This window comes from Taurulus bubalis (assembly GCF_910589615.1).
Source record: "Taurulus bubalis genome assembly, chromosome: 10".
Classification (NCBI taxonomy): domain Eukaryota; kingdom Metazoa; phylum Chordata; class Actinopteri; order Perciformes; family Cottidae; genus Taurulus; species Taurulus bubalis.
Window position 1 is genome coordinate 27,249,768 of NC_136598.1, and position 20,046 is coordinate 27,269,813.

At 47.6% G+C, this 20,046-nt stretch overlaps 1 protein-coding gene across 2 annotated transcripts in view; it reads left to right on the plus strand.

Annotated features, from left to right (window-relative positions):
- nf1a (neurofibromin 1a) overlaps positions 1-20,046 on the plus strand; it is a gene marked incomplete at its 5' end in the record, with an annotated part of 72,314 nt that overhangs the window by 9,282 nt on the left and 42,986 nt on the right. Inside the window, 27 exons of one of the 2 annotated variants that reach the window (XM_079225079.1) lie at positions 444-634; positions 2,223-2,329; positions 2,426-2,493; positions 2,713-2,788; positions 2,931-3,088; positions 4,230-4,403; positions 4,546-4,674; positions 5,425-5,499; positions 5,635-5,766; positions 6,081-6,218; positions 6,289-6,402; positions 7,255-7,334; positions 7,568-7,691; positions 8,026-8,272; positions 8,968-9,041; positions 9,118-9,201; positions 9,281-9,667; positions 10,310-10,449; positions 10,922-11,044; positions 12,676-12,759; positions 12,847-12,963; positions 13,096-13,277; positions 14,589-14,800; positions 15,593-15,754; positions 16,109-16,206; positions 16,601-16,736; positions 18,076-18,138. In XM_079225079.1, the coding sequence (XP_079081205.1) occupies positions 444-634; positions 2,223-2,329; positions 2,426-2,493; positions 2,713-2,788; positions 2,931-3,088; positions 4,230-4,403; positions 4,546-4,674; positions 5,425-5,499; positions 5,635-5,766; positions 6,081-6,218; positions 6,289-6,402; positions 7,255-7,334; positions 7,568-7,691; positions 8,026-8,272; positions 8,968-9,041; positions 9,118-9,201; positions 9,281-9,667; positions 10,310-10,449; positions 10,922-11,044; positions 12,676-12,759; positions 12,847-12,963; positions 13,096-13,277; positions 14,589-14,800; positions 15,593-15,754; positions 16,109-16,206; positions 16,601-16,736; positions 18,076-18,138 (3,675 nt within the window). Of the gene's footprint in view, positions 1-443; positions 635-2,222; positions 2,330-2,425; positions 2,494-2,712; positions 2,789-2,930; positions 3,089-4,229; positions 4,404-4,545; positions 4,675-5,424; positions 5,500-5,634; positions 5,767-6,080; positions 6,219-6,288; positions 6,403-7,254; positions 7,335-7,567; positions 7,692-8,025; positions 8,273-8,936; positions 9,042-9,117; positions 9,202-9,280; positions 9,668-10,309; positions 10,450-10,921; positions 11,045-12,675; positions 12,760-12,846; positions 12,964-13,095; positions 13,278-14,588; positions 14,801-15,592; positions 15,755-16,108; positions 16,207-16,600; positions 16,737-18,075; positions 18,139-20,046 lie in introns of both variants that reach the window. The other variant, XM_079225078.1, reaches the window with a different exon arrangement.

A 20,046-nucleotide genomic window follows, 5' to 3' on the forward strand; every position in this document is an offset into this window, starting at 1 on the left:
AGTCTCCACCCAGGAAGTGAAAAGGGACGAGGACGGGCTGCTAAGAATAACCGTCTCAACAAGCCTTTCCCGCCTCTTCTGTTAGCTCGCTAGTTAGCTTGCTAATTAGCTCGCTAGCCTGCTACCTTCCCCACGATGTCATGCTACGTAAACATACAAACCCACAGGAAGTGCTGGACCTGGTCTGCTCATGAGGGTCCGCAGACTGACGGGTCCGTTACGGGGACGTTACCTCACTGCTTTCTGCAGAGTTGGCACAACGTTTTACATGCATTAAATACCATGTTTTATGTGTTTATTGTATATTTGATAGAGATGAAGGTAGAGTAGGTGATGGAGGACGAGGGCCTCTCTGTATTAATGAGTAATATTCCTCATTAATGAGTGATAGTCTCATCATTAGTGTCAGACCGTTGCCTCCCTGACCGTCTGTCCGTCCTCAGCAATCCAAGGACTGCCTTCGTCTGGACGAGACGATGCTGGTGAAGCAGCTGCTGCCAGAGATCTGTCACTTCATCCACACGTACCGCGAGGGCCACCAGCACGCCGCCGAGCTGCGGGCCTCCGCCTCCGCCGTGCTCTTCTCCCTGAGCTGCAACAACTTCAACGCTGTCTTCAGCCGCATCTCCACCAGGTAGCTGCTCCCTGACACCCTGACTCCTGACCACCAGGTAGCTGCTCCCTGACCTCCTGACACCCTAACCCTGACCTCCTTGCCTCTTAACACCCTAACCCTGACCTCCTTGCCTCCTAACACCCTAACCCTGACCTCCTTGCCTCCTAACACCCTAACCCTGGCCTCCTAACACCCTAACCCTGGCCTCCTAACACCCTAACCCTGACCTCCTAACACCCTAACCCTGACCTCCTAACACCCTAACCCTGACCTCCTAACACCCTAACCCTGACCTCCTAACACCCTAGCCCTGACCTCCTAACCCTGACCTACTGACACCCTAACCCTGACCTACTGACTACCAGGTAGCTGCTACCTGACCTCCTAACACCCTAACCCTGACCTCCTAACACCCTAACCCTGACCTACTGACCACCAGGTAGCTGCTCCCTGACCTCCTGACCTCCTGATACCCTAACCCTGACCTCCTGACACCCTAACCCTGACCTACTGACACCCTAACCCTGACCTCCTGACACCCTAACCCTGACCTCCTGACACCCTAACCCTGACCTCCTGACACCCTAACCCTGACCTACTGACACCCTAACCCTGCCCTACTGACACCCTAACCCTGACCTCCTGACACTCTGACCTCTTGACCTCCTAACCCTGACCTACTGACCACCAGGTAGCTGCTCCCTGACCTCCTGACCTCCTAACCCTGACCTACTGACACCCTAACCCTGACCTACTGACCTCCTAACTCTGACCTACTGACCTCCTAACCCTGACCTCCTAACACCCTAACCCTGACTTCCTGACACCCTAACCCTGACCTACTGACACCCTAACCCTGACACCCTAACCCTGACCTACTGACACCCTAACCCTGACACCCTAACCCTGACCTACTGACACCCTGACACCCTAACCCTGACCTCCTGACACCCTAACCCTGACCTACTGACACCCTAACCCTGACACCCTAACCCTGACCTACTGACACCCTAACCCTGACCTCCTGACACCCTAACCCTGACCTACTGACACCCTAACCCTGACACCCTAACCCTGACCTACTGACACCCTAACCCTGACACCCTAACCCTGACCTACTGACACCCTAACCCTGACCTCCTGACACCCTAACCCTGACACCCTAACCCTGACCTCCTGACACCCTAACCCTGACCTACTGACCACCAGGTAATGTTAATGTTAATAATCATAATTATTTGTTAATAATCATATTTATTTGGGCCGTGATAATCGTGACGTCACATTTCTCCTCTTGACTAATCCTCAGACGACGTCATGAGAGATGAACTTATTTAACTTTAAGGAACATCAACTTTATGTTTATTGACCTGATGAGTTCAGAGACGTTCAGTAGTTTAAAGTCCAATCAGCAGGTTGTTCAACATGAATATCTGATGGTCTTCTATGTTATTTATGAGCTTCATGTCTTTGGGAAACAGTTTATAAACCAAACTGTTAATTGTAAATGACAAAATATTGGTATTTGATCAATATCGCCGTAGATTTTGTAATATTGCGAAAACCTTGAGAACCCTGAGAACCTTGAGAAACTCTGTGTCCTCAGGCTGCAGGAGCTGACGGTTTGCTCCGAGGACAACGTGGACGTCCACGACATCGAGCTGATGCAGTACATCAACGTGGACTGCTCCAAGCTGAAGAGGCTGCTGCAAGGTATGGCGGCCTGGGGCCCAGCCGGGGGTTCGAGTCCCGTCTCAGACCTGAAGAGATCCGAGAGGTTTTAGTTAATTTCTTCTTCTTCTCTTCCAGAAACCGTGCTGAAGTTCAGAGCGCTGAAGAAGCCGGCCCAGCTGGCCGTCATCAACAGTCTAGAGAAGGTGCTCCACTTCCTGGTTCTGCTCCTGACCTTTGACCTTTGGGTCGCTCCTGCAGAACTTGACTCTTGCTTTGAGAAGTCTTTCTGATTTATTTATGATCCAGAAGCTCATTGATCACATCAATAGTTCACTCTTTCCTTGAGTATTTCAGCTGTGTACATGTTGTACTTGTACCTTCATGTACATGTTGTACTTGTCCTCATGCTGTTGTCTCGACAGGCGTTTTGGAACTGGGTGGAGAATTACCCCGACGAGTTCACGATGCTCTACCAGAGACCTCAGGCCGACATGGCAGGTGAGTCCAACTGGTGATCACATCCTTTAGGAATCCACCATCAACAAATACTGTCCTTCAGAAAGGTATGAAGACATGGGTCCTGCTGCTGTTAACGGAGTGTGTGTCTGTTTCTGTGTGTGTGTGTGTCGTCTTTGTTCAGAAGCTGCAGAGAAGTTGTTCGACCTGGTCGACAGCTTCGCAGAGAGCGCCAAGAGGAAGGCGGCCGTGTGGCCTCTGCAGATCATCCTCCTCATCCTCTGTCCTGAGATCACACACACCATCTCTAAGGACACGGTGGAGGACAGCAAGGCCAACAAGGTGGGAGGAGCCTACACACACACACACACACACACACACACACCATCTCTAAGGACACGGTGGAGGACAGCAAGGCCAACAAGGTGGGAGGAGCCCCCCCACACACACACATTCTAACATACAACATTCTAACATACACACACACATTCTAACATACACACACACATTCTAACATACACACACTCGAACACACACACACATTCTAACACACACACACACTCTAACACACACACATTCTAACACACACACTCTAACACACACACATTCTAACACATTCTAACACACACACATTCTAACACATTCTAACACACACATTCTAACACACACACATACACACACACACACACACATTCTAGCACACACACACACATTCTCACACACACACACACACACACACACACACACACACACACATTCTAACACACACATTCGAACACACACACACACACACACATTCTAACACACACACACACACACGTTCTAACACACACATTCTAACACACACTCTAACACACACACACACTCTAACACACACACACACACACACTCTAACACACACACACACACACTCTAACACACACACACACACTCTAACACACACACACACACTCTAACACACACACACACACACACGTTCTAACACACACACACACACACACTCTAACACACACACACACACACACACTCTAACACACACACACTCTAACACACACACACTCTAACACACACACACACACACTCTAACACACACACACACACACGTTCTAACACACACACACACACACACGTTCTAACACACACACACACACACGTTCTAACACACACACACACACACGTTCTAACACACACACACACACACACTCTAACACACACACTCTAACACACACACACTCTAACACACACACACTCTAACACACACACACTCTAACACACACACACACACTCTAACACACACACACACACACACACACACACAGTCTCTCTCTCTAACATACACACACTCTTTTCTCACGTGCCGTGTGTGTGTGTGTGTGTGTGTGTGTGTGTGTGTGTGTGTGTGTGTGTGTGTGTGTGTGTGTGTGTGTGTGTGTGTGTGTGTGTGTGTGTGTGTGTGTGTGTGTGTGTGTGTGTGTGTGTGCAGAAGCTGTTCCTGGACAGCCTGAGGAAGGCTCTGGCCGGTCAGGGCGGCAGCAAGCAGCTGATGGAGAGCGCCGCCATCGCCTGCGTCAAGCTGTGCAAAGCCTCCACCTACATCAACTGGGAGGACCACTCCACCATCTTCCTGCTGGTGCAGTCCATCGTCATGGACCTCAAGGTGAGGCACACACACACACACACACACAGTGTTCCTTTAGCGTTACCTTGTTCACTAACAAGAGTTTTCCCAGCACTTATCAATAATCCTAACGGTTATTATGAGTGACCTCCAGTGACCTCCAGTGACCTTGTCCTCCCAGGCGCTGCTCTTCAACCCGGCTAAGCCCTTCTGGAGAGGGACGGGCAGCCAGAACGCCGACGTGGAGCTCATGATGGACTGCTTCGTCTCCTGTTTCCGCATCAACCCTCACAACAACCAGCACTTTAAGGTCTGAGGAAGCCCCGCCCACCTTCCTGTTGATCTCTTCAAAATAAAAGCCCTGCTCCTCTCTCTCGTCTCCTCCTCTCCGCTCTATCTTCCCTCTCTCCTCTCCTCCTCTCTCCTCTCTCCTCTCCTCTCCTCTCCTCTCCTCTCTCCTCTCCGCTCTATCTTCCCTCTCTCCTCTCCTCCTCTCTCCTCTCTCCTCTCCTCTCCTCTCCTCTCCTCTCCTCTCTCCTCTCTCATCTCTCCCCTCTCTCATCTCCTCTCTCCTCTCTCATCTCCTCTCTCCTCTCATCTCCTCTCTCCTCTCATCTCCTCTCTCCTCTGATGTGTTCAAGGACTGTCAGAAAGATGACAATCTCATCCTCACTCATCTCCTCTTTCCTCATCTCATCTCCTCTCTCCTCTCTCATCTCCTCTCATCTCATCTCCTCTCTCATCTCCTCTCTCCTCTCTCATCTCCTCTCTCCTCTCTCATCTCCTCTCCTCTCTCCTCTCTCATCTCCTCTCCTCTCTCATCTCATCTCCTCTCTCATCTCCTCTCTCCTCTCTCATCTCCTCTCTCCTCTCATCTCCTCTCTCCTCTCATCTCCTCTCTCCTCTGATGTGTTCAAGGACTGTCAGAAAGATGACAATCTGACGATAATGAGAGTTTTAGTCGACTGTTTAAAGAAAACATGGAACCCCGCCGGTGTGTGTTTGTGTTCAGAGAGTTAAAGTGAACGTATATCTGTTGTTTCCTGTTTCCTTTGTGCAGGTCTGTCTGGCCTCCTCCTCGCCCTCCACCTTCCACTTCGTCCTGGTCAACTCTCTGAACAGAATCATCACCAACGTGAGTCTCAGATCGTCTTCACGTGAAATGCGTTATTGTTTTTCCACATTAAAGGAACAGATCTAGTGGCCTCTAGTGGTGAGGTGGCAGATTGCATCCAACCTCTTCTTCCTCTTCCTCCTCTTCCTCCTCCAGTCTCACCTGGACTGGTGGCCTAAGATCGACGCGGTCTACTGCTACTCCGGAGAGCTGCGCTTCATGTTCTCAGACACCCTGAACCGGGTCACCCAGGGCGCCGGCACCCACCCGCCGCTCCGCATGACCCCGGTGAGCAGCAACGCGCTAGAGCCAGTTCACACGGGAAGGAGGGTAACGGTTTGATATCACCAAGTAATTTAGATCATCCAAGCTGCTTTATTCAAAGTGAAACACCACCTCTCATGACGCGTTCAGGTGTAATCTAGTAAAATGTAGTGTTGGTGATGAACTAGAGTAAATCCAGATAAAATAAAATAGATGTTAGAGATGAATTAAAGCTCATTATTGCACTACAATAACACCAAGAATGACTTGAACGGGGTTTTTGTAAAGAAAACACTCTTTTTACAAAGAAGTATATTTCTATAATGTGTGACCCTCAGAGTCTGACCTTCAAGGGGAAGATGTCCACCAGCCTTAAGTTCAAAGAGAAAGCCACAGAGCTGGACACGCGCAGCTACAAGTGCCTCCTCCTCGCGCTGGTCAAGCTCATCCACGCCGACCCCAAGCTCATGCTGCATGTGAGTCACGCCGCCGCCGCCGCCCTTCAGCTGCCGGCCGCCGGGGTCTGAACCTTTTGTTTGTGTGCAGAACCCAGTGAAGCAGGCTCCAGAGATACAGAGCAGCACGGCGGAGCTCATCACCGGCCTGGTGCAGCTGGTGCCGCTCACCAACACCACCCAGCTGTCCCAGGAAGCCATGGAGGTCAGCCGCTGCCAGGGGGTTTAACCGGGGTCTTCGAGGACCGGGGTCCCCTTTAGAGGACCGGTGTCCCCTTTAGAGGACCGGGTTTAGACTCAAACATTATGGATATGCTGGTGGTTTCCAGGCTGTAAAGGGGAAGAACTCCTTTTTTTATATATATATATATATATATTTCATTATTTATAAACATATTTTAGTATGTATCATTTTTTAAATATATTTTATAAAATATATATTTCATTATTTATAAACATATTTTAGTATGTATCATTTTTTAAATATATTTTATAAAATATATATTTCATTATTTATAAACATATTTTAGTATGTATCATTTTTTAAATATATTTTATAAAATATATATTTCATTATTTATATACATATTTTAGTATGTATCATTTTTGTGTGTATGTGTATATATGTGTATATTTTAGTATGTATCATTTTATAAAATATATATTTATTATATATATATACATACATACATGCATACATGTATGTGTGTGTGTGTGTGTGTATATATATATGTGTATATTTTAGTATGTATCATTTTATAAAATATATATTTATTATATATATGTGTGTGTGTGTGTGTATGTATGTATGTATGTATGTATGTATGTGTGTGTGTGTATATATATGTGTGTATATTTTAGTATGTATCATTTTATAAAATATATATTTATTATACATATATTTTATATATATATTTGTATGTATTTTGTTATTAGATAAGAACATGTTTTGTGTATATATTTTTTCTACTACTTTTCTACAATTATTTTGACATGTATATATTTTATTGTATAACTACAACCCGTGGTGTGTGTGGTTCTCCTGGTTCTGGTTCAGGCTCTGTTAGTTCTGCACCAGCCAGAGACCATCGAGCTGTGGAACCCCGACGCCCCCATAGAGACCTTCTGGGACATCAGGTACTCGTCTTCCATAGGGAACACACGGTGTTAACCGTCACAATGCAATACATGGTCTTCATGTATTTATGATTATTGAACATTTGAAAGCTTTAGATTATAAGTATTGCAACCTTTTCCCCACAATAAATGTCCCGATGGTGTGAAAAGTCAAATCTTCACGATCCTGGACGTTCCAAACTCGTTGGACGTTTTCATGATTCCTTCCTTCCTTCCTTCGCTTGTCTCCTCAGTTCACAGGTGCTGTTCCTTATCTGCCGCAAACTGATCGGCCAGCAAATAATCAACGGGACGGAGGTTCTGAAATGGCTGAGGGAGATCCTCATCTGCAGGAACAAGTTCCTGCTCAAGAACAAGGTACAGTCCAGCAGCAGCTTTCTCCCAGAGAAGGGCCGATCGCAAAGGTATAGAACTTCTTGATCGTCGCCAGGGCGGCCATTTTGTCCCTCCATACTCAGGGAACGGTTAGCGCTGCACACAGTGATGGTAAACTGAGTAGACTGGACTAAAGGTTTAAGTTACAGAGTAGACTGGACTAAAGGTTTAAGTTACAGAGTAGACTGGACTAAAGGTTTAAGTTACAGAGTAGACTGGACTAAAGGTCTAAGCTACAGAGTAGACTGGACTAACGGTGTGTGTGTGTGTGTGTGTGTGTGTGTGTGTGTGTGTGTGTGTGTGTGTGTTCCTCCAGGAATGTGCCACGATGGGCGGGGCGATCCCCATGTGCCGGCAGGCCCAGACCAAGCTGGAGGTGTCCCTGTACATGTTCCTGTGGAGCCCCGACACCGAGGCCGTGCTGGTGGCCATGTCGTGTTTCCGTCACCTCTGTGAGGAGGCGGACATCCGCAGCGCCGCCGACGAGGTGCCGGTCCAGAACATGCTGCCCAACTACCCCACCTTCAGCGAGCTGGCCTCCGTCAGCAACGTGATGGGCCCGGGTCAGTGCCGGTGCCGGGTTTTAGTATTCTGGGCTTCTACTGCGTGTTTGTGTTGTTATTATAAATATAAATTCAATTATCATATATAATACTATATTATTATAGTATAAATCAATTTTAGAGAAACGGTCTCCACTCACAGTCTTGGTTTATTAATCTCCATTTACAGTCTTGGTTTAGTTAGTTTCCACTCAGTCTTGGTTTAGTTAGTTTCCACTCACAGTCTTGGTTTAGTTAATCTCCACTCAGTCTTGGTTTAGTTAATCTCCACTCAGTCTTGGTTTAGTTAATCTCCACTCAGTCTTGGTTTAGTTAGTTTCCACTCAGTCTTGGTTTAGTTAATCTCCACTCACAGTCTTGGTTTAGTTAATCTCCACTCACAGTCTTGGTTTAGTTAGTTTCAACTCACAGTCTTGGTTTAGTTAGTTTCCACTCAGTCTTGGTTTAGTTAGTTTCCACTCAGTCTTGGTTTAGTTAATCTCAACTCAGTCTTGGTTTAGTTAATCTCCACTCACAGTCTTGATTTAGTTAATCTCCACTCAGTCTTGGTTTAGTTAGTCTCCACTCACAGTCTTGGTTTAGTTAGTCTCCACTCAGTCTTGGTTTAGTTAGTCTCCACTCAGTCTTGGTTTAGTTAATCTCCACTCAGTCTTGGTTTAGTTAGTCTCCACTCACAGTCTTGGTTTTCTCCCCAGGCCGGTCCACCTCCCAGAAGCGGGTGATGGCTCTGCTCCGGAGGATAGAGCACCCCACCCCAGGGAACATCGAGGTAAACTGGGTTTAGCTTCAGTACGTGAACGCGATGTCTTCTGGTTTCTGTCCCTGACGCCCGTGTGTCTCTGCAGGCCTGGGAGGACACGTACACTAAATGGGACCAGGTCACCAAACAGATCCTCAACTTCCCTAAAAACAAGGCAGAAGACGGACAGGTAGGCCTTTTTAGACGAGCGAATCAAACGAGCTTAAACCCGTTGGCGTACAGAGAGTAAACTCTGCCGCCCCCTGCAGGAGTGGATCAACATGACCGGCTTCCTGTGCGCGCTGGGCGGCGTGTGCCTGCAGCAGCGCAGCACCCCGGGCCCGGCCACCTACAGCCCGCCCATGGGCCCCATGAGCGAGCGCAAGCACTCCATGATCTCCATGGGCCCCTGCGACGCCTCCAACCCGGTGGCCTCCACCTCCTCCTGCTCCTCCTCGGCCTTCAGCGAGACGCCCGTCAGCCGCTTCGTGGACCGGCTGCTGGCGCTGCTGGTGTGCGGCCACGACCGGGTCGGCCTCCACGTGCGCACCAACGTGAAGGACCTGCTGGGCCTGGAGCTCAGCCCGGCGCTGTACCCCATGCTCTTCAACAAGCTGAGGAACAGCATCGGGAAGTTCTTCGACACGCAGGGGCCGGTGGGTAGAGGAAGGGCGTTATTTCTTTCTACGTACCGTAAAAGTTGCGTTCCAAGCCGCTCCTACCTCCGGTCAGTGTCCCCGCTGTATCAAGCTAGCGCTGCTGCTAGCTATAACTGCTGCTAGCTAGCGCTGCTGCTACTACTGGCCGCTGCTACCGACCCCTCTGCCCAAGTCGGGTGTCGAGCCTGGTCCCGCTATCTTCAGTGATTTTCGGGGAGCTAGCGGAAGTTAGCGGGGAAGTAACGGAGTGCTAGCAGGAGCCCCAGCTGGCTACAGCAGGGAGCTAGCGGGGACACTGACCGAAGGTAGTAGCGGCTCGTAACCCAACTTTTACGGTGTGTGTGTGTATATATATTATTTTCTGCCAAATAATCTTCATGTATTATTCAGAAATTTTCAGAATTTTCACACTATTGTCACATGTACTTCTAAGAATGTTAGGGTTTTTTTCTGGCATTTTCCCCATATTTATTTATTGTTTTTTTATCAAATAATAATAATAATAATATAATAGAAGAATATCGACAGCAGAACCGATAACTCTGGACCTCATCAATACTAAAAAATGTAAATGACTTAGAACCGGTTCCCGTTTAGAACCGGGTTTTGTTTCTGCGCTCACCTGTTCTCCTGTTTCAGGTTCCCATCAACGACACCAACACCCAGTTTGTGGAGCAGACCATCGCCATCATGAAGAACCTGTTGGACAACCACACAGAGGGCAGCTCTGAACACCTGGGCCAAGCCAGCATCGAGACCATGATGCTGAACCTGGTCAGGTACGCACTTCCTGCTGCCGGTCTGAATCATCCTCTGGTTGTATAGAAGTATATGCTTCACATGTTAAAGCTGCATTCTCTCTCCTGACCACCAGGGGGCGACTCCTCTGGTTGTATAGAAGTATATGCTTCACATGTTAAAGCTGCATTCTCTCTACTGACCACGAGGGGGCGACTCCTCTGATTGTATAGAAGTCTAAGCTGCATTCTCTCTCCTGACCACCAGGGGGCGACTCCTCTGGTTGTATAGAAGTCTAAGCTGCATTCTCTCTCCTGACCACCAGGGGGCTACTCCTCTGGTTGTATAGAAGTCTAAGATGCATTCTCTCTCCTGACCACCAGGGGGCTACTCCTCTGGTTGTATAGAAGTCTAAGATGCATTCTCTCTCCTGACCACCAGGGGGCTACTCCTCTGGTTGTATAGAAGTCTATGCTCCGTGTGTTAAATGATAATCCGTGCTCCATCCGTCAGGTATGTGCGTATCCTGGGCAACGCGGTCCACGCCATCCAGATCAAGACCAAGCTGTGCCAGCTGGTGGAGGTGATGATGGAGAGACGGGACGACCTGTCCTTCTGCCAGGAGATGAAGTTCAGGTCAGAGGAGTCACTAGTTGTTGATTATTGATGATCCATATTAACAGATATAGATGCCTTTGTTTGATCACAGCAGCTGATCACGAGGTTCCAGAAACCATCAAAAATACTAAATGTTATACCTTTACTATGTTATAATAATTTATAGTGTTTTCTTAATGATTAAAACACACAATTCAAATAATAAGTTAATAAAATATAATATTTTTATAGTTGTTCTTGGTGTTGATGAAGTGTATAATGAGCTTTAGGAAGTTTAACTCATAATTCATCTCTAATATCTATAGTCATGTAAAAAACATATGGATTTATTCTAGTTCATCACCAACACTACATTTTACTAGATTACACCTGAACGCATCATGAGAACGTCATCATTTACCTTCAGCCAGTACTCATTTTCACTGAGCAGAGCCTGAACGCATCATGTCACATCACCTCCACTGGTTCTCCGTTAGCTGCTAATATTACTAGCTCTCCTCCTGTTGGTTGTCCATTAGCGGTGCTGCTAACGTTACTAGCTCTCCTCCTGCTGGTACTCCATTAGCGGTGCTGCTAACGTTACTAGCTCTCTTCCTTTTGGTTCTCTGTTAGCGGTGCTGCTAACGTTACTAGCTCTCCTCCTGTTGGTTTTCTGTTAGCGGTGCTGCTAACTTTACTAGCTCTCCTCCTGCTGGTTCTCCATTAGCGGTGCTGCTAGCGTTGCTAGCTCTCCTCCTGTTGGTTCTCCATTAGTGGTGCTGCTAACGTTACTAGCTCTCCTCCTGTTGGTTCTCTGTTAGCAGTGCTGCTAACGTTACTAGCTCTCCTCCTGTTGGTTCTCCCTTAGCGGTGCTGCTAACGTTACTAGGTCTCCTCCTGCTGGTTCTCCGTTAGCGGTGCTGCTAACGTTACTAGCTCTCCTCCTGTTGGTTCTCCTTTAGCGGTGCTGCTAGCATTACTAGCTCTCCTCCTGTTGGTTCTCTGTTAGCGGTGCTGCTAACGTTACTAGCTCTCCTCCTGTTGGTTTTCCCTTAGCGGTGCTGCTAACGTTACTAGCTCTCCTCCTGTTGGTTCTCCCTTAGCGGTGCTGCTAACGTTACTAGGTCTCCTCCTGCTGGTTCTCCGTTAGCGGTGCTGCTAACGTTACTAGCTCTCCTCCTGTTGGTTCTCCTTTAGCGGTGCTGCTAGCATTACTAGCTCTCCTCCTGTTGGTTCTCTGTTAGCGGTGCTGCTAACATTACTAGCTCTCCTCCTGTTGGTTTTCCCTTAGCGGTGCTGCTAACGTTACTAGCTCTCCTCCTGTTGGTTCTCCCTTAGCGGTGCTGCTAACGTTACTAGGTCTCCTCCTGCTGGTTCTCCGTTAGCGGTGCTGCTAACGTTACTAGCTCTCCTCCTACTGGTTCTCCTTTAGCGGTGCTGCTAGCGTTACTAGCTCTCCTCCTGTTGGTTCTCTGTTAGCGGTGCTGCTAACGTTACTAGCTCTCCTCCTGTTGGTTCTCTGTTAGCGGTGCTGCTAACGTTACTAGCTCTCCTCCTGTTGGTTTTCCCTTAGCGGTGCTGCTAACGTTACTAGCTCTCCTCCTGTTGGTCTCAACACAAGTCACATGACTAGAGAAACATCAAACCCTTCTTCTCGTCTTCCTCCTCAGGAACAAGATGGTGGAGTATCTGACCGACTGGGTGATGGGAACCTCCAACCAGGCGGCTGACGACGACATCAAGTGTCTGACAAGGTGCATGAACGCAGCATGAGCATGAACGCAACTAAAGCTCAGAGAGAGAGCTTCCTCCTCACTGTGTGTGTGTGTCTGTGTGTGCAGAGACCTGGACCAGGCCAGTATGGAGGCCGTGGTCTCCCTGCTAGCTGGTCTTCCTCTTCAGCCGGAAGAGGGAGACGGAGTAGAACTCATGGAGGCCAAATCTCAGCTCTTCCTCAAGTAAGAACACACCTGCTCTCCTCCTCCTCTTCCTCTTCCTCTTCCTCCTTCTCATGAATTCACCTGAAACTAAAAATAGTGTGTACTGGTGTAACGTACGCCTAAAGCCTGCCCCCTGCTGCCGCCCTGCAGGTACTTCACCTTGTTCATGAACCTGCTGAACGACTGCAGCGAGGTGGAGGACGAGGGCCAGGCGGTGGGCGGGCGTAAGCGTGGCATGTCCCGCCGCCTGGCCTCGCTGCGCCACTGCACCGTGCTCGCCATGTCCAACCTGCTCAACGCCAACGTGGACAGCGGCCTCATGCACTCCATCGGTGAGTCCCGCCCACAACGCCGCCTGCTTTCTATTAACACCTTCCTCTTGTGTTAGCTTCCTGTTAGCGTCTCTTGCGTTAGCTTCCTGTTAGCGTCTCTTGCGTTAGCTTCCTGTTAGCGTCTCTTGCGTTAGCTTCCTGTTAGCGTCTCTTGCGTTAGCTTTCTATTAACACCTTCCTCTTGCGTTAGCTTCCTGTTAGCATCTCTTGCGTTAACTATCTGTTAGCATCTCTTGCGTTAGCTTTCTGTTAGCGTCTCTTGCGTTAGCTTTCTGTCAGCGTCTCTTGCGTTAGCTTTCTGTCAGCGTCTCTTGCGTTAGCTTTCTGTCAGCGTCTCTTGCGTTAGCTTTCTGTCAGCGTCTCTTGCGTTAGCTTTCTGTCAGCGTCGCTTGCGTTAGCTTTCTGATAGCGTCGCTTGCGTTAGCTTTCTGTCAGCGTCTCTTGCGTTAGCTTTCTGATAGCGTCGCTTGCGTTAGCTTTCTGAAAACATCTCATGCGTTAGCTTTCTGATAGCATCTCTTGTGTTAGCTTTCTGTTAGCATGTGGGTTTCTCATCTCTTGGTGACCTTGTTAGGCTTCCTTATCCATGAACATATTGTTATGTTTAATATTGTTGGTGTGGGCCTCTGGGCCTTTTCTTTGTCAGGATACCTCCATTTCAATTAAAGAAATGTTAAAATGAACCTCAAGAGAATCATATAAATAAATAAAAGGTTGCTGTGTTACCTGACTATTACTGAAGGGTATTAGAACACATCTCTTAAATACATGTTTTATTTATGTTTTCCTTTTAATATTATTAACTATAGTAACATCTATGGTTTTGTATTTACTTCAAGAAAAAGGCTAAAACATATTTTTTTCCGCAATATAACTTTAATACAAACACAAAATGAAAAGCAGAACAAGTCATAACACAAAATATAGATTTATAAGGTCAAACAAACAATAACCAATCAAGCAAATCTTATTTCTATAACTGGGTCAAAACCGACCCTAACAACACAAAGGTCATTTCAACCAGAGCATTTCATAATTTAGTGAAAAAAAAAGTTTTATTTAGTTGAAATAGAGGTTCCTGACAAGTCAAAAAGCCTTGATGCAATAAACACATGGATGTGCTTCTTTTATGCATTTAACCCTCCAGTTGTCTTGGGGTCAAAATGACCCGTATACGAGTGTATATGTATGCGTGTTGATGGGTCATTTTGACCCCAAGACAACGGGAGGGTTAAAACCTAAAACGGGTCGGTGCCGCCCCGAACACGAGAGGAAGGATAAGTTCTACATAGCCCCCCTCCCTCCCTGCAGGCCTCGGCTACCACAAGGACCTGCAGACCCGAGCCACCTTCATGGAGGTGCTGACCAAGATCCTGCAGCAGGGCACGGAGTTCGACACGCTGGCGGAGACGGTGCTGGCCGACCGCTTCGAGCGGCTGGTGGAGCTGGTCACCATGATGGGGGACCAGGGGGAGCTGCCCATCGCCATGGCGCTGGCCAACGTGGTGCCGGGCTCCCAGTGGGTGGGTACCGCCTCCTGTTTCTCTGAGCGGAGCCTGAAGGCATCATCATGTAACTGAAGTGAACCTCCACTTTACTAGCTCTCCTCCTGTTGGTTCTCCGTTAGCGGTGATGCTAGCGTTACTAGCTCTCCTCCTGTTGGTTCTCCGTTAGCGGTGATGCTAGCGTTACTAGCTCTCCTCCTGTTGGTTCTCCGTTAGTGGTGCTGCTAACGTTACTAGCTCTCCTGCTGTTGGTTCTCCGTTAGCTAGAGGTGCTGCTAATGTTGCTAGCTCTCCTGTTGGTTCTCCGTTAGCGGTACTGCTAACATTACTAGCTCTCCTCCTGTTGGTTCTCCGTTAGCTGCTAACGTTACTAGCTCTCCTCCTGTTGGTTCTCCGTTAGCTGCTAACGTTACTAGCTCTCCTCCTGTTGGTTCTCCGTTAGCTGCTAACGTTACTAGCTCTCCTCCTGTTGGTTCTCCGTTAGCTGCTAACGTTACTAGCTCTCCTCCTGTTGGTTCTCCGTTAGCGGTACTGCTAACATTACTAGCTCTCCTCCTGTTGGTTCTCCGTTAGCTGCTAACGTTACTAGCTCTCCTCCTGTTGGTTCTCCGTTAGCTGCTAACGTTACTAGCTCTCCTCCTGTTGGTTCTCCGTTAGCTGCTAACGTTCTTAGCTCTCCTCCTGTTGGTCTCAACACTGAGTGGTTGTTTACAAACTACATGTACTATGTGCTCAGTCTTGTCGACCACTGCAAGTGTAAAATCCAAAAGTCTAACACTTTTGTGTGTGTGTGTGTGTGTGTGTGTGTAGGATGAGCTCGCCCGAGTCCTGGTGACGCTGTTCGACTCGCGGCACCTCCTCTACCAGCTGCTGTGGAACATGTTCTCCAAGGAGGTGGAGCTGGCCGACTCCATGCAGACGCTCTTCAGAGGAAACAGCCTGGCCAGCAAGATCATGACCTTCTGCTTCAAGGTGGGAGGAGGAGGAGGAGGAGGAGGAGGAGGAACCTCTATTGCTGCTTAGTTTTCTTGTCTTGTTTTCTGAATGGAGTCTGGGTCCATTGATGCTATGCTATGCTAACGTTGTAGCAGCTCCATCAACACTCAACATAACGTCATAAAGACGCAAAAACGGCAGTGTAATAATTTGTAATATGGTTTATAATACATTCATACACAGTTATGCTTGTGTGCACATGCATTTATTTATATTTAAATTTCTCCCTTGAGTTTAAATCCGTCTTTCTGTGCATTGAATTTGTGTGTAATCACATAAAGCATCACGTGTGCTGTTATAAATGTGTTATAACGGTGTGTTGCGGGTCAGGTGTACGGGGCGGCGTACCTGCAGAAGCTGCTGGAGCCGCTGTTAAGAGGCGTCATCACGACCCCCGAGCACATCAGCTTCGAGGTGGACCCCACCAGGTGAGATCAGCTGGCCAACAGGAAGTCAGGCGGACCACTTCCTGTGACCCAAACCAGAGCTTCTGATGGTGGAAAGAGTTTGTTTAGTTTCTGTCCAGTTTGATGTGTTTTAAGAAGATTTAACTGGATTCAGTGTCAGATTTCCTTCACTTGCACGCAATGCATCCTGGGACATGTAGGCAGGAGGGATCCGCTGTCTGGGTCCTGTAACTGCACTGGGGGATTTAAATCACTGGTTTTAATGGCGGCCGTCCTGAGGGTGCAGGTCTCAACCCGCCAGCAGAGGGCAGCAGAGGACAGACGAGCTTAACAACGACTACCTGAGCCTGCCTCCAGTCGTCTGGTTTCAATGCGTACCTTTACCTGCACTTGGTTTGACTGATGTTCTCCTCAGGCTGGAGCAAGGAGAGAACCTGGAGGAGAACCAGAGGAACCTGCTGCAGATCACAGAGCGGTTCTTCCAGGCCATCATCGGCTCGTCCAACGAGTTCCCACCACAACTACGCAGCGTCTGCCACTGTCTCTACCAGGTACTCTCTCTCTCTGTCTCTCTCTATGTCTCTCTACCACTGTCTCTACCAGGTACTCTCTCTCTCTGTCTCTCTCTATGTCTCTCTACCACTGTCTCTACCAGGTACTCTCTGTCTCTCTCTCTATGTCTCTCTACCACTGTCTCTACCAGGTACTCTCTCTCTCTGTCTCTCTCTCTATGTCTCTCTACCACTGTCTCTACCAGGTACTCTCTCTCTCTCTGTCTCTCTCTATGTCTCTCTACCACTGTCTCTACCAGGTACTCTCTCTCTCTGTGTCTCTCTCTATGTCTCTCTACCACTGTCTCTACCAGGTACTCTCTCTCTCTGTGTCTCTCTCTATGTCTCTCTACCACTGTCTCTACCAGGTACTCTCTCTGTGTCTCTCTCTATGTCTCTCTACCACTGTCTCTACCAGGTACTCTCTCTCTCTATGTCTCCCCCCCCCGCCCCCCCTCACCAGCTGCTCTGCCTCACCTGTTTGCAGCATCACTGACACATTTCAAGCTCCGCCTCCTCTCTCCTTCCTGCTGGCCCTCTGTTTGCACATGCTCAGTGCGTCTCCTCACGTTAGAGACGGAGTGATTCTGAAACAGGACCTTGTTTTCCAGCTTTACCTCATGAGTAAATAGTGTCCTGTCCTCAGTAAAATAAATTATGAATGTTATTATGAGCAATACACACAGCTGCAGCCAACAGGGACTTTATTAAAAAAAAACAGTGATCACATCTAATCCTTTAATTATTTAATAATTGATTATTTTAAAGAACAGAGAGATGACGACTCCTCTGGTTGTATAGAAGTATATGCGTCATGTGTTAAAGCTGCATTCTCTCTCCTGACCACCAGGGGGCGACTCCTCTGGTTGGATCCTTTCAGCTATAAACAGTGGATTAGATGTGATCACAGCAGCTGCTCCGTCCTATATTATTAAATATATCTAATTCCAGTCTAACCACACACACACACACACACACACACACAGGAAGCTCCGTCCAAGTGAATGAACTCCGTAAAACAAGGTCTGGGTTTTTCTGATCACAGATTTAATGTATTTTTTGTTGTATTTTCCATGTGTTGACATCTTTGATTTCTCATTCTCCATCTTGGATTTCCTTCTTGTAGACACACACACACACACACGCGCTGGCTCATGCATGGACACGCTTGCGTCCCCTCAGCGGTGATGGACACTCTTCTAACGGCAGCTCTGATTTTATTTTCCTGTGTTGTACTAGATGTGATGGTTAGGGTTGTGTGTGTGTGTGTGTGTGTGTGTGTGTGTGTGTGTGTGTGTAGCCGCGCTGTGACATGACTGTGCTCATCTCTGTTCTGTAGGCTACTTGCCACTCTCTACTGAATAAAGCAACAGTAAAAGAAAAAAAGGAAAACAAAAAAGCAGTAAGTTTGGAGAATCTATTTTCCCCTCAGAACCTTTTTCTCCCTGAAGCAAAAAAAAACGCTTTTTTTGCATTTTTACTCATTTATTTTGATTTCTTCATCTTTGATTTGGTGTCTCTGGATGTTCTTGTTTCTTTTCTCATCCTCGGCTCTGTCTTTATAATCATTCTACTAATATCGACGCCCATCTGATGTGTTTTCAATTAACAGGAAGTCTTTCCTCTGTTTCCTCTCCGGAGACGTTCTCGCAGAACATTTCATCACGTTCTGCCGCGACTCATTTCAACACGTCGGCCTGAACGCCTCGGCCGACACAAAACACTCAGGCGGGATGAAATGTTCTGATGAGCTGCCTCCCTCTGCCGGGGGTTCGATTCCTTTCCTCTCCGTAAATACAGAGCAACGTCAGATGAAAGTGATCTCAGTCGCCTGCTGGACTCTGAGCGCTCACAGAACCAATTGTTCATTTACAGAACCTGTTAAAGTGACTTCTGAGTTCGTTGTTCTGAAGCAGCGGCGCTGGTGTTCGTCACTACTGATTTTTGTCTTCACGACGGTCCTTGAACGCATCATGTGTGACAAAACGCTTCAGTCGGAGCAGACAAAACTAAAAGCTTAAAATAGAGATTTTTCATCAAAAACATTTTATTCTTTAAGTCATTTAAAATCTCTCAAATAAAGCATGGTTCTAAAGACGTGTTCTCTACCTCTAGTCATGGTTCTAAAGACGTGTTCTCTACCTCTAGTCGTGGTTCTAAAGACGTGTCCTAGGTCTCTACCTCTAGTCGTGGTTCTAAAGACGTGTTCTAGGTCTCTACCTCTAGTCGTGGTTCTAAGGACGTGTCCTAGGTCTCTACCTCTAGTCGTGGTTCTAAAGACGTGTTCTAGGTCTCTACCTCTAAAGGTTCTAAAGACGTGTTCTAGGTCTCTACCTCTAAAGGTTCTAAAGACGTGTTCTAGGTCTCTACCTCTAAAGGTTCTAAAGACGTGTTCTAGGTCTCTACCTCTAAAGGTTCTAAAGACGTGTTCTAGGTCTCGACCTCTAGTCGTGGTTCTAAAGACGTGTTCTAGGTCTCTACCTCTAAAGGTTCTAAAGACGTGTTCTAGGTCTCTACCTCTAAAGGTTCTAAAGACGTGTTCTAGGTCTCGACCTCTAAAGGTTCTAAAGACGTGTTCTAGGTCTCGACCTCTAGTCGTGGTTCTAAAGACGTGTCCTAGGTCTCTACCTCTAGTAAAGGTTCTAAAGACGTGTTCTAGGTCTCTACCTCTAGTCGTGGTTCTAAAGACGTGTTCTAGGTCTCTACCTCTAGTCGTGGTTCTAAAGATGTGTTCTCTACCTCTAGTCATGGTTCTAAAGATGTGTTCTCTACCTCTAGTCATGGTTCTAAAGACGTGTTCTAGGTCTCTACCTCTAAAGGTTCTAAAGACGTGTTCTAGGTCTCGACCTCTAAAGGTTTTAAAGACGTGTCCTAGGTCTTTACCTCTAGTAAAGGTTGTAAAGACGTGTTCTAGGTCTCTACCTCTAAAGGTTTTAAAGACGTGTTCTAGGTCTCGACCTCTAGTCGTGGTTCTAAAGACGCGTCCTAGGTCTCTACCTCTAGTCGTGGTTCTAAAGACGTGTCCTAGGTCTCTACCTCTAGTCGTGGTTCTAAAGACGTGTCCTAGGTCTCTACCTCTAGTCGTGGTTCTAAAGACGTGTTCTAGGTCTCTACCTCTAAAGGTTTTAAAGACGTGTTCTAGGTCTCGACCTCTAGTCGTGGTTCTAAAGACGCGTCCTAGGTCTCTACCTCTAGTCGTGGTTCTAAAGACGTGTCCTAGGTCTCTACCTCTAGTCGTGGTTCTAAAGACGTGTCCTAGGTCTCTACCTCTAGTCGTGGTTCTAAAGACGTGTCCTAGGTCTCTACCTCT